Source organism: Trichechus manatus, unplaced genomic scaffold (assembly GCF_000243295.1).
Source record: "Trichechus manatus latirostris isolate Lorelei unplaced genomic scaffold, TriManLat1.0 scaffold00116, whole genome shotgun sequence".
NCBI classification, from domain to species: Eukaryota; Metazoa; Chordata; class Mammalia; order Sirenia; family Trichechidae; genus Trichechus; species Trichechus manatus.
The window spans coordinates 1,146,457-1,161,195 of record NW_004444052.1 but is presented as its reverse complement, the minus strand read 5'-3'; the positions used below and the strand labels follow the sequence as shown (position 1 = coordinate 1,161,195).

Genomic DNA, 14,739 nt, shown 5'->3' with positions numbered 1-14,739 from the left:
TTGGGGTTTCTCCAGTCTCTGTCAGGCCAGTAAGTCTGGTCTTTTTTTGTGAGTTAGAATTTTGTTCTACATTTTTCTCCAGCTCTGTCTGAGACCCTCTGCTGTGATCCCGGTCAGAGCAGTCGTTGGTGGTAGCCAGGCACCATGTCGTGGTTTTTAGGAACCTCTCAACCATTTTCTCTTCTCACTTCCAAGCCCACTCACGTACTTGGCTACGCTTTGCTAATTGTCTTATCTACTGTAAGCTCCTTGCTAGATTCCAGTGCTGTTTTGAGTAGCCAGTTCAGCAATCATATTTTTTTATAGTTAAGGTATATGAAATTAACTGTATATTATTTTTCTACAAGTTATCTATTGCTGCATGATGATATTACCACAAACTTGACAAGATGGATTGACACAGTGGCTGCAGCAGTGGGCTCAAGCATAGCAGTGATTGTGAGGATGGCGCAGGACTGGGCAGTGTTTCGTTCTGTTGTACGTAGGGTCGCTATGAGTTAGAACTGATTTGATGGTACCTAACAACAACACCAACCACCTTCCAAATGTCTAATATTATGTGATGCACATGTTGCCAGCTACCTTAGGAGATAATTGGTTTTTAATTATTCACTTTACATGTGTTGAAATTTGAGGTGATTGAACTTTTCATGTATATGCCAAGGAATAACAGAACAGGAGACTTGCCTTTCTGATGTGTAGCTAGTCTTCCCCTTCCAGGTAATCCTATGTCTCTAGTAGTCTTAGATGTACCTTCCTCCTTACCACCCGTCTTCTTGTTCTTAGCTGCCATCCAGTCAGCTTCAAACTCACGGCAACCCTGTGCACAACGGAACAAAATGCTTCCTGTTTCTGTGTCATCCCCATGATTGGGTTCGGATCAGACCATTGTGATCCATAGGGCTTTTATTCAATGATTTTTGGAAGTAGATCACCAGATCTTTCTTCCTAGTCTGTCTTGGTCTGCAAGCTCCTTGAAACCCATTTAGCATCATAGCAACATGCAAGCCTCCATTGACAGACTGGTGGTGGCTGTGCATGAGGTGCAAAGCCTGGGAATCAGACCCAGGACTCCTGCATGCAAGGCAAGAAGTCTACCTCTGAACTTCTTACTACCCCTGTTTGTTTTACTTACCAGTTGTTGTTGTTATGTGTCATTGGGTCGATTCTGACTCATAGTAACCCTATATGACAGAGTAGAACTGCCCCATAGGGTTTCCTAAGCTTCAGTCTTCACAGATCACCAGGTCTTTTCTCCCAAGGAGCATCTGGTGGGTTCGAACTGCCTATCCTTTGGTTAGCAGCAAAGTGGTTAACCATTGCGCCACCAGGGCTCCTTACTTACCAGTGAAGAGTCTTATATATAAGTTCAGCCGTGGTCATGAGTGAGGATCCAAGTTTAATTCTGGTTTTGAGTTTTGGCTTTAGAGATAAGAGGACATTTTCTTGTGTATGATTGATTAAGAAGAGCAGACTTATCTGCTCGCAGAGAAGTTTTATTCCTTTCTCCCTGTCAAGATTTATCTGTTGGTTCTGATCTAAGGGCTTAAGTTAATGGTGATACATGGGAGAACTCTTCTGAGTAATCTCTCTTTGCTCAACAAGTATATCGATATAGAAATGTATGGTTCCACTAACTGCTTGTACGAGTTTTCTAAGGAAAATCAGCATTTATTCATTATTGCCAAAGATCTCCAGTTGAATTCATCCAGTTTCCATATTGTTGTTGCCGTTTGCCATGAAGTCGGTTCTGACTCATTTTGACCCCATGTGACAGAGTAGAACTGCCCCGTAGGGTTTTCTAGGCTGTGATCTTTACCGAAGCGGATCGCCACGTCTTTTCTCTAGAGGAGCCGCTGGATGGGTTCAACCGGCTAACCTTTTGGTTAGCAGCTGAGCGCTTAACCTTTGCACCACCAGGCTTCTATAGTTTCCATGGGTAACTTAATATTGAAGATAAGCCTGGCGTATCTCACCTACTTCAGGTGCACTATGACTTTGGTCTGCGTAACATTCTGTCAGTTCTGCGGACACTGGGAGCCGCGAAAAGATCCAACCCCGCGGATACAGAATCCACCATCGTCATGCGCGTTCTACGAGACATGAATCTCTCTAAACTGGTAAGATTCCCAGATGGAAACGTGCCACTCGCTTACATACCTGTTCAACTAACCTAGCCCAAATAAGATGTAGAAACACGTATTTAAAATGCCCATTTTAAGTGCTAGCTAATTATCAGACAAAATGCTGGAGAATGGAACTTAAAATTACACGTTTTACAGTAGTTCTTAGTTTTTGTCGTGATAAGTAGCCAGTCTGAAATATGCCTGTTCCAGTAGAATTGAAGTGAATTTTTAAAAATCTACCTGTTAAGGTTCCAAATCCTTCGAGTCACCTTTGTGTTTTAGAGGTAAAATCTCATCTGCTTTAAAGTTTGTAGCGCCTGGTAAGAAATTATTTGTAAAAGTTATGAATGTGTAATAATTTCACATTCCTTTGATTCACAATAAAACCCGTTGCCATCAAGTCGATTCTGACTCATAGTGACCCTATAGGACAGAGTAGAACTGCCCCATAGGGTTTCCAAGGCTGTAAATCTTTACAGAAGCGGACTGCCAGGTCTTTCTTCCGCAGAGTGGCTGGTGGGTTCGCACCTCTGACCTTTTGGTTAGCAGCTGAGAGTTTTAACCTCTGTGCCACCAGGGCTCCTTCTTACATCACAATAGAGACTGATAAGCAATTGTCCAGCTTCAGCGGATCTATGTATAGGGTGTCAAAATGATTTATTTTTAGCTCAAAATAAAAGTATGAACCAAATTCCAATTCGTGGATTTACTACTAGCTGTTATTTAAAAATTCTTTCTAATTTAAATATTTTAAAATATGTAGTCCCCAGTAAAGCTGGTTATTATGTGGAAAGGTTATGATATAGGTAATATTTTCTTCCCTTCCCTTCCTTTTCTTCCTTTCTCTTCTTCCTCCTCCTTCCCTTCTTTAAATTTTTCTTTTTTTAAATTTCTGGGAAAATGAGGCAAGTTTACTCAGTGTCAAATGAAGGTGATATTCATAGTTATTAATGATTATCGTAAAGTAATCTGGGCTGTGTTGGGCATTTTCAGATTGAGCATTGCTGTTCGTGCTATAATAGTTGATCTGATTTCCCTTCCATTTCTTTTTTAGATTGATGAGGATGAGCCCTTATTTTTGAGTTTGATTGAAGATCTCTTTCCGAATATTCTTCTGGATAAAGCAGATTATCCTGAACTGGAAACAGCAATTAGTAGACAGGTAATATATTTCATAGAACGTCAAGCACTGTGCCTGTTTCATTTGAAGCTAATGGAAATCTAGCTAGTCTGTGGCCTAAACCCGTGGGTTCTGAGAACAACACATCCAGCCCGCAGCCACTGTTTGCAGCGAGATGCGGCCGTTGCACACACCAGTAGGACTTCTCCTGTCAGGGTGTCTCCTGCGATCACACAACCACATATCTGTTTAGCCATGTGTATATCTACTGATTGCACACTAGTTGCTGTCAAACCAGTTCCGACTCATGGTGACCCCATGTGTGTCAGAGTAGAACTATGCTCCACAGGGTTTTCGGTGGCTGATTTTTCAGAGTAGATCACCAGAGCTTTCTTCTGAGGTGCCTCTGGGTGGAATCGAAGTACCAACCTTTCGGTTAGCAGCAGAGCACTTAATCATTTGCATCACCCAGGGGCTCTAGTTACGCACAAGTGGCCCCGTTATTGATGGAAACTCTTCCATACTTAGTTTACAAATGAAATGTTCCCGGTCAGCAGGGACTGGGTAGGGGCTCAACTTGCTGCCTGCCCATGCTTGGCTTGGCTCTGTCTTCGGCTCTGGTATTTGCCACATTGCTTTGATCTCCAGATTCCTGCTTTTCATATTTGCAGTGATCTCGTGCCATTTCAGCTATTGTTCTTTTCTCCCAGGCCCAGGATCACTTGTGATTTCTTCCTTGGGCTCAGCGGATCCACCATCCTGTGTGTGTCAATAGTTCTCGGGGCTTTCTGTGATACTTGGTACAACTCTAGCTTTTTATAGTCTTCCTGGGAATGGAAATGAATCATGTAAACCTTGTGCCTAAAAATTCGTTCTATAGAAGTGGTGATTAGTTCATATTTATAAAATACATTTCAAGTCCTTGAAATTATTTGTAATAGATACCTTAATGGTCTTTGGGTGGTGCAAACAATTTGTGTTCAACTACTAACCTAAAGGTTGGCGGTTCAAACCCACCCAGTGGTGCCATGGAAGAAGGGCCTGATGATCTGCTTTTGTAAAGATTACAGCCAAGAAAACCTTACGGAGCAGTTCTACTCTGTAACATGTGGGGTTGCCATGAGTCAGAATTGACTTGACGGCGATGATTTTTTTTTTAATGGTAGTATTTAATATATATTTTTCTTTAATAAAGCAGTATATGAAAATCTGAATTTCTTGATTAGGTAATGATAAATAATTTCTTCATTTTATGAATAAATTAAGTGTAGCATTGCCTAAAAAGCTAAATGTAAAGCAATTTATGAGATGGCTTATCTTAGTAATTTGTAGCATAAGAAAAATCCAAAGAACAAGCTAAAATGATACATGATTTTTATCCAAAATAATTTAAATAAAATTAAAAGTATCATTTTCAGCGGGTTCGAGCATAACACAATGATTAAGATCATAAACTGTGAAGCTGAACTTCTTGGGCTCAAATCCCTAGTGTATAACTTTACAAGTTGATAACTTTGTTGGGCAAATTGCTTACTCTCTGTATACTTCAATTTTCTTATCTGTAAAATGAGGATATTAATAGTATCAATCTCATTGTGTTGTTATAAAGATTCAATTTAGAATAGTGTTTGGCACAGTGTAACTTCCATACATATATTGATAGATTAACAACTGTCTAGTGGATTTATAAAGCCAGCTTGAAATTTGTATGGAATTTCAGTCAGCCTGGGATGCAATAATTTTTTCCACTTATTAAATATCTTTTCTTAAACATTTAAAATACATTTTGCCATTTGAATCTCTGTTCTTAAGCTGCTCCTAAGACATACACTCAATAAAATGTTAATATAATTGTATTCAGTGCCCAAAGACAAATGCAGATGTTTCTTATTGACTTGGGATTTCATTTTGATGATGTTTTGCTTGTTTTTTTTTTGGTCTGTGTTTATTTTGAACACCGTGATAATCCCAGCTCACTGTTGATTTGGCCCAATGTGGGGGTTTTGTTACATTTTTAGGTTGAAGAAGCTGGTTTAATCAACCATCTTCCTTGGAAACTGAAAGTCATCCAGCTGTTTGAAACACAGAGGGTGAGGCATGGAATGATGGCCTTGGGGCCCAGCGGGGCAGGGAAAACCACCTGCATCCACACCTTGATGAAAGCCATGACAGGTACCAGGCAGCCCAGGTGCATTGCCCTGGGCGAGACATTTAAGTAGTTGTAACACACTCGAATGTCCCAAGGTAGACATATCAGTATATTTGTATAGGAGGGATCGCTGCTACACTGATTCTTGAGTTTATTTTAGAGATCATATATGACGTTAATAGGGCAGAGAGAAAAATATTTGCTGAGTGACTTTATGTATTGTGCTGTATGTTTTACATATGTGATGTCATTTAATTCTCTCAACAATCTTACGGGAAAAAAAAGTCACTGTCAGGTGGATTCCAACTCATGATGACCCCATGTGTGTTGAAGTAAAACTGTGCTCCATAGGGTTTTCAATGGCTGATTTTTCAGAAGTAGATCACCAGGCCTTTCTTCTGGGATGCCTATGGGTGAACTCAAACTTCCAACCTTTTGGTTAGCAGCTGAGCATATTAACCTGAGCATCACCTGGGAACTCCAATGATCTTAAGAGGTGGCTGTCATTCTCCCCATTTGGTACAAAAACCGAGGCTCAAAGCCGGTAATGCTAGAGATCACAAAGATGGTATGTGATGGGACTGAGAATTAAGGTGCAATAACTAAAAACCTGTGCTGTTCCCAGTGTACCATGCTACTTCCCAATAAATGCAAGATACAACATGCAACCTCCCAATAAATATAAAATAATTCCAATCCCAACTCTTAAATTGTATGTATTGAAAATCATACTCATTAACTAACTTCCTACCTGGAATCAGATATTTTTTATGGTGAAATTAAATAAATACATTTGGTTTCTAAATGTCCTTAAGACTTGCAAACCCTAGGTCATCTAAGGGTAACGGGCATTGCTACGTTCCTGATGATGATTATATTCTCTGCTTCTGATCGGACATTGATGACTCTCTTCCAAGAAGTATTGACATCCTTTAGCTGTGGCAGAGTTGAGTTCCAGAAATGCTCTGGTGGCACAGTGGTTAAGAGCTATGGCTGTTAACCAAAAGGTCGGTAGTTTGAATCCACAAGCTGCTCCTTGGAAACTCTATGGGGCAGTTCTACTCTGCCCTATAGGCTCACTATGAGTTGAAATTCTACTTGAAGGCAACAGGTTTTTTTTTTTTGTTGTTGTGTTGTTTGGCTGTTGGAAGGCGGTATACACAGTCCCACAGATAAAATGTGACTGCTTGAGTTTCCAGTCAGCTCATGGAATCTCATTTCGCTGATATTGAGGTAGTGGTTGGTGGAGATTGCCTGTATTTGCTCTAGAGTCCTGTACACATTGGATTTAGTCCCAGTTTCCTCAGTTATGGGATGAAGTGAATTTTCTATATCAGGGCTCTGTCTAGGGGCTCTTCAGACTGAGATGGGACTGTGCTGTCAGGCAGTGCCTTCCTCCCCCACAACTGAGAACTCACGCCTGCAGGATTTTTCATGTAGTTTTCCCATGTGTTACTATGTTTTGGGATTTTTATATAGCTTTAAAATGATTGTGTTTTCCTTCTGAAATTATGCCTAATTTTTTGTTGTGGTTATGAAGCTGCCTTTTGTTAACAATAAACCACAAATGCACCTGGTACAATGACTTGAACCAAATGAGTACTAAATATTAAACAGTACAGATACATTATGTATGTCTAAATTATGTAATACCCATGGCATCACTGACTTTGGAGAAGTTTCTTGCATAGATGAATTAATCATTAGAACATTTGCTAGTTTATTAACCAATCCTTGGTTTTAGTATTCAGGGCAAACATTTTTTAGCTTAAGTAAAACATTGTTTCTTGCTGAGGACTTTAATTATACAGAAGATTCAGTAGGTAATTGGGTAATTGGGTTGAAGAAGTGCAAGACCCATGCATGTTATTTATTTCTGTATTCATCATGTATTTGTTCATCAAATGTCTTTGGGAGCATTCTGTACCAGGTTCTGTATTAGAAATGGGAAAACGAGTATGAAAAACATGGACTTGTTTTCAAGGAGCTTAAGGTATTGGGAAGGGATGGATATGGACACAGATAATTATAACTCAATATGGAATTGCTACAAGGAAGGTTTGGACAATTATGCTGTGAACAGAGGTGAAGGAGATTGGGAGCCTTTGTAGGGAGCTAGAGTAGGCTTTGAAAACCCTATGAAGTACAGTTCTACTCTGCACAGTTGGGCTGCGTGCAAAGTAAAATCAAGTCAACAGCAGCTAACAACAGCAGAGTAGGCTTACAGAGGAAGTGCCACTTCAGCTGAGCCTTGAGGATGAGTACTATATGGATGAAAGGCATTCTCAGCAGGAAGAAGAGGAAGTGCAGATAGGAAGGATGACAGAGAGCGTGACATAGCTGGGGGAGTGGTTTGGCATGGCGGAAATGTAACTTGTATGTGAGGTGCGAGCGGGGGAGATGAGGCTGGGTATGGAGGTGTAGCAGATGCTATTGGTACCCTAGTGCCACATCTTTTTGCCCTCCTGTGTTGTAGAAGTATCTGTGTTGGACAAGTTTCCTCCCACAGATCAGCAGTGTCTACCAGTTTAGAACTTTCTGTGAAGCCAGTTAACTGGCTGTGTCTGGAAGTGGAAGTTGAGTGGGGGTAATGTCCTTGAGACAGCCATAGCCTCAACTAACGGAGAAGAGGACCAAAAAAACAAACAAAACAAACAAAACCTGTTGCCGTCAAGTCAATTCATGGCAACTCCATGTGTTGCAGAGTAGAACTACTCCATAGGGTTTCTTTGGCTGTAATCTTATGGAACCAGATTGCCAGCCCTTTCTTCCCAATGCTGCTGGATAATTTGAATCCCCAACCTTTTAGTTAGTAGCTGAGAGCAAATCATTTGCACCACCCAGGGATGAGAAGAGTTGATGGCTAATGTGCAGCCTCCTTTCTTTCAGAGGGACATTGCATCTGTGATCAGCTCAAAAATGCATCCTTCGCTGGCTTTCTCTCTTTTCCTGTCTCACTCTCTCTGTTCCCTTACTTTAGCCTCGTACGAACCAAGTCCTTGTCTCAGGCTCTGCTTTTAGGGGGATCCAAATGAAGACACAAGGTGTAGCATGAGGAGCTTTGTAAGTCATGCTAAATATCTAAGTTTTTAAAAAAAATTTATTTAATTTTGTAGGTGTTGTTGAGAATATCACAGCAAAACATACACCAGTTGGACAGTTTTTACATGTACAGTTCAGTGACACTGATTACATTCTTCGAGTTGTGCAACCATTCTCACCCTCCTTTTCTGAGTTGTTCCTCCCCCATTAACATAAACTCACTGCCCCCTAAGGTTCCTATCGAATCTTTGAAGTTGCTGTTGTTACTTTGATCACGTATAGATAGATCAAAAAGAGCAGAATGCTCAAGGCAGACAGTTTTTACTAGTTAAGCTAAACTATTGTTTGGTTTTAAGAAGACTTCAGGGGATATTTTTGGTTTAAGGTTTAGAGATTATCTCAGGGCAATAGTTTCAAGGATTCATCCAAGCCTTCATGGCTCCAGAAAATCTGGAGTCCATGAGAAGTAAATATCTAGGTTTTAATCTTGGTTATGGGGAGCTGTTGAGCTGGGAGTGGCCATGATCAACCTTGTGTGGGGAAGACCATCTGGGGGCCTTGTTGAGAACAGACTAGGGGAGGATGGAAGGGTGATCTGGCGTCTGTAAGGAGGCTGTGGAAAGAAAGATCGCCGTGAGTTGGGGGCTAACTTGATGGCAGCTAACAGCAGCCACCACCACTATCTCAGGCAGAGTGATGAGGACAGACTCAAGAAATGCCCAGGAGGAGAATCAAGGGGAACTGGCTTAACAAACATGTAAAAGTCAAGCCTTTTTTTATTTTTTAGAGCGCTCGTATGAAAATGTTATGGTATTTTAAATGAAAATGATAAAATTCTACCTACCACAATAGTTATTTTTGATAGTTTCTTTTTTTAACAGGCCAAGTCCAGTTTTCATCTATGAAACTGCCATACACTTTAAGATTTTAAAGTGTGATTAGATAAAAAAGAGTTGCCAAAGTTTTATGGACATCATGCATTGCAAAAGCTGAATTGTGACTTGTCTTAGTCATCTATTGCTGCTATAACAGAAATACCACAAGTGGATGGCTTCAACAAAGAGAAATTTATTTTCTCACACTCTCGTAGGCTACAAGTCCAAATTCAGGGCCTCAGCTCCAGGGGAAAGCTTTTTCTCTCTGCTGGCTCTGGAGGAAGGTCCTGTCATCAATCTCCCCTGAACTAGAAACTTCTCCTTGCAGGAACCCAGGGTCCAAAGGACGAGCTCTGCTCCTGGCATTGCATTCTTAGTGGCATGAGGTCCCCAACTCTCTGCTTGCTTCCCTTTCATCTCTTGTAAGATAAAAGGTGGTGCAGGCCACACCCCAGGGAAACTCCCTTTATATTGGATCAGGGATGTGACCTGAGCAAGGGTGTTACGTCTCACCCTGATCCTCTTTAACAGCAGGCAGACATTATGATTTATAACACATAGGAAAATCACAAAATGCAGGACAACCACACAATACTGGGAATCATGGCCTAACCAAATTGACACATATTTTTGGGTAACACAATTCAATCCATGACATGACTGTTAAGTTGAACTTCAGAATCTTAAAATATTGTAAATGATTAACCAAGGTGAGCAAGGAAGAACACATCTCAAAAAAGCAAAGCTGATAATGGTGAGAATGTAGCATCTTTTAGATCATATTTCAGGCACAAAATTTAATCAAGTACACCTTAAACCCAAAGATTTTTGAACCGTGACGTTTAAAGAACTCCCAGATTACATTAGTTGCTTCACAAATTCTAACATAGTGTCCTTTTTCTTCCCCTTTGCAATATACAGTTTTCTTTGAAAAAAGATAAGAAAGAAGTGCTCTCATCAATAAAGTCTAATGAGGCTAATTATGATAACTTGGAATGCGGAAGACATGTATTTTCACCGTAATTTTGCATTTTTCATTTTTTGAACGCCTGCTGACAGTGTGCTGCAAATTAGCACAATGTTGCCTACTGATGGGTCCCTCCACGTCTTAGATGTTTAAAATTTGGATTTATTTGCTACAGATTGTGGGAAACCACATCGGGAAATGAGGATGAATCCCAAAGCGATTACAGCGCCTCAGATGTTTGGTCGGCTTGATGTGGCCACAAATGACTGGACGGATGGAATATTTTCTACCCTTTGGAGGAAAACATTGAGAGCTAAGAAAGGTAGAGGATGAATTACAAGTATTATTTTTGACATGTATTTCTAAATTAAAAAAAAAATAAGTGTACTTCTAAACAAAGGAAACCCTGGTGGTGTAGTTAAGTGCTATGGCTGCTAACCAAAAGGCCAGCGGTTCGAATCCACCAGGCGCTCTTTGGAAACTCTGTGGGGCAGTTTTGCTCTGTCCTATAGGGTCGCTATGAGTCGACATTGACTCAACGATAATAGGTTTGGTTTTCTAAATGAAATACTTAGTGGCTGTAGAGAATTAGTAGAACAACTCTATTCTTCTTATAATACCTTAGCCAAGACTAAGAAGTCATAAATCAGTATGATATTTGTGAATGTTGAAATATTGAAATTATGGATTAGAGTATTTAAAATCTCCATCCCCTTTTTGGGGTACAAAGGGAATGATTTTCTTTTTGAAAAGTTTTTGTGCATCCCTGTGATATCTTGAATAAACAGTCAGAAAAAACAGTTAAGGAGAATTGATAGTATTGAATAAAGTGAGTTTACCTTATTCTATTTTCACTGAATATTTAAAAAATGTTACGCTTATTTAAATACAGTCTTTGTTTAAAATTTAAAACTGATGCCTCTATAAAATCACAAGAGAAAATGTGCTTCTTTAGAGGGTGGGGGAGATTGTTTATATAAAAATGAAGTCTACATTGAACTAAAAACTACTCTGTTTAGATGTACACTGGTGTTTGGCTGTTCTTTGAACAAGCTTGCCTAAGGGCTGGTGCTTCAGTCTGTGAATATTCTTTCATGATAGACTCTGCAAATTGAACGCAGTAGTCCAATAATATAAACTCAGATGGAGGTGGTGCTGTCAGCTCCCCCCACATTGTGTTCTCTTACTTCTGAATGAGTAGTAGAAAGGACAGCAAATGCAATTGCAAGGAGAAGGAAGAACGCAGTAGAAGAACAAGATGGTTGAGCTCCTTCCTGGGCCAGACCTATTGGCAGTAGTGTTCTACTGACAAATGTTTAAGGTGACGCCATTGAAGTTTTTACTTAAGGAGTATGGCTCCCAACATCAAATGCCAAAAGAGAAATGGAAATGCTTCATTTGTAAAGTGTGCTGATATTTGACATCATTGCTGTTTTTGTTGTTTTACTGGGGAGAAATAAAATTTTGTTTCTAATTTGTTCCAGTGAACCTGTACAAACACAGAACTAGTAACCAAATGCTACTTCAATTAATAGGAGCTCATAGGATCTTTTTTTTTTTCCCCAATAAAAGAAGCAATATGTGCTTTTTCTTTCAACATGTGACTCTGGTAATTAGATCACCATTTTGCATAAATACGTTGATTGGAATTTTCAAAGCATTTTATTTGAAATACAGGTAGTCCCTGACTTACCATGGGTTCATTCTGCCGACTTCATTGCTAAGTAAGTCGAAAACCTCTTATTTATTTTTTTAGTTTTCGTTATTATTGCCTTTTGTTATCAGTATCTTTATAAATTCGATCTTTGAACATCTGTGAGTGAACATCTGAGAATGGTAACATCAGAAAATTATGTTCTGCAACACTGTATGTAGTACATATTAATAACAATAAGATGTACAAAAAAAAAACCCAAAACAAAAAAACTGACGGTATTAAGTACGGTTCCATGTAACTTGAATACGTGCTAAGTTGGGGACTAACTGTAGAATATTCCACAGTTATTACATAGTAAAGAAAAATTAGAACCCCAGACTTGGTCATGGAGTTGGTAAGTAAGAGAAACTAGTAGTTAAGAGACTAAGAGGAATGTTACTACCAAATCGAATACCTGAGTTTACCGTGACATTCTTGTGGAGCATTGTACTAATCTTTCTGTGCCATTTTCTCCCCAGATTGCTCCTTACTGGTTATAGTCAGGTTTTGTCCCCAGTGTGCTTCTGAAACTGACTTACTGAGGGCACTGTGACCTCCAGCTTGTGGAATACTAATGTCAGTTCTCAGCCTAGTCTCGCTCTTAGCAGCATCTGGCAGAGTTGATCACTCCACTCTTGAAACTCTACCTTCACTTGCCTTTAAGGATACCTCATCCTGCTGGCTCTTGTCCGACTTGACCTGTTCTGTTGAGAAGTCTGGGAGAGGGAGGAGGCAGTGAAGGAGACTCCCTCCTACTCTTCTACCAGAAGTCTAAAAGTTGAAGTACCAGAGTCCTCCTATTTCTGTCGATGCTCATTCTCTAGAGGAAACCTACCCAGTTCCATGATTTTCAATACTGTATATGAGCTGATGGCTTCCATATTTTTATCCTCAGTCCTGACCTCTCCCTTGAACTCCCAACTCAGCATCTCCACTTAGACGTATGTTAAGATGCCTCAAAATTAACGTGTGCAAATAGGAATTGATTCCATAGCTTTGTCTGTCTGGTTCCACATGTCTCCTGAAAGTATTCATATCCCAAATATATATTTCTTTGCTTATTTATTTGATTATAATCTCTGCCCCTTAGAACATACGCGCCACGAGGGTAGGGACATTGTCTTATCTATCACAATATCTACAGACCCTAGAAAAGTGCTGGCACATAGAAGGTGCTCAGTGAATAATATTTGTTCTAAGAGCAAATGACTTTTTGATTTGATAATGGACCTTAAATAACTACTGTGTAGAGAATCTGAAAAGTCCTGTGTAGTAAAATAAGATAATCATTTAGATCAAAGCTTTATTTTAAATAATTAATAAAAGTTATGTAAGTTAAAATTTATAGTATAATAAACTTAATAGAACTTCTTCAAGATCTATATCTATATCTCTATATATGCTTTTTTCTTTGGTGGGGTATTCTAGGGGAACATATCTGGATAGTTCTTGATGGTCCAGTAGATGCCATCTGGATTGAAAATCTGAATTCTGTTTTGGATGATAACAAAACTCTAACCCTTGCCAATGGCGATCGGATCCCCATGGCTCCAAACTGCAAGATCGTTTTTGAACCTCATAACATTGACAATGCTTCTCCTGCTACTGTCTCAAGAAATGGAATGGTTTTCATGAGCTCTTCTATCCTCGATTGGAGTCCTATTCTTGAGGTATGATTGGAGTTTTTCTTATGTGTAATTAAAAAAGAAAAAGAGATCTTCTAGCATTCTTTTAGTGGTTTTCCTGTAGACGTGCAGTGCAATTCAATCGTTATGCTAATGTTTATGGAAGATCCTTGAATGCTCTGGGCCATTCAAGTCCTGACTGCCCCTTCAAGTTTTCTCCATTGTTCAGTACCCTTCTAGAACTATGATTTCCAACCTGTGGGTTGTGGAGTAATTGCAAAGAGGAGATGAATCAATAATCTCTCCAAACTGTGTCTGAGGGCCAATACTTAAAATTTAATTTTTTCACCTTGGGGATTCATGACATTTTTAAGAGATACTCATTCACCCGAAGTTTGGGAACAACCATTTTAGAATATTAACTTGAAGTCAGTTTTTTAAAATTGCACGTAAGGAATGTTTTTGAAGGATGATAGTCATAGTTTTAAGTTTATACTTGCAAATAATATTTTAGATAACATTGCTTCGTTTCTTTCTTTTTTTGATATTGTTTTTATTATCATCATTATTCTTATCATCCTTATTATCATTATTTGATCAGTAACAAAACTTTTTTTTATTTTTATTTTTTCCCATACATTTATACGTACATTGTTATGTGACTAATTGCTCTCCCCATACTGTGACAGCACATTCCTCCTTTCCACCCCTGATTCCCCGTGTCCATTCAACCAACTCCTAACCCTCTCTCCCTTCCCATCTCACCTCCAGACAGAAGCTGCCCATTTAGTCACGAGTATCACTTTATGTCCCACAGTCCAGTCCAATCCTTTTCTGAAGAGTTGGCCTCAGAAATTGTTTTAGTTCTGGGCTGATAGAGAATCCAGGGACCATGCTTTCAGGGGTTCCCCCAGTCTCAATCAGACCATTAAGTCTAGTCTTCTTACTAGAATTTGAGTTCTGCGTCCCAGTCTTCCCCCACTCCATCAGGTACTCTCTGTTGTGTTCCCTGTCAGGGCGGTTATTGGTGGTAGCCAGGAACCATCTAGTTCTTCTGGTCTCAGGCTGATGAAGTCTCTGGTTTATGTGGCCCTTTCTGTCTCTTGGGCTACTACTTTCCTTGTGTCTTTGGTGTTCTT

At 39.6% G+C, this 14,739-nt stretch overlaps 1 protein-coding gene across 1 annotated transcript in view; it reads left to right on the top strand.

The window, feature by feature from the left end:
* DNAH5 (dynein axonemal heavy chain 5) overlaps positions 1-14,739 on the top strand; it is a 251,935-nt gene that overhangs the window by 98,477 nt on the left and 138,719 nt on the right. Inside the window, exons 39-43 of the mRNA XM_012557737.1 lie at positions 1,986-2,120; positions 3,181-3,288; positions 5,265-5,418; positions 10,455-10,601; positions 13,404-13,645. Coding sequence (XP_012413191.1) covers positions 1,986-2,120; positions 3,181-3,288; positions 5,265-5,418; positions 10,455-10,601; positions 13,404-13,645 — 786 coding nt within the window. The remainder of the gene's footprint in view (positions 1-1,985; positions 2,121-3,180; positions 3,289-5,264; positions 5,419-10,454; positions 10,602-13,403; positions 13,646-14,739) is intronic.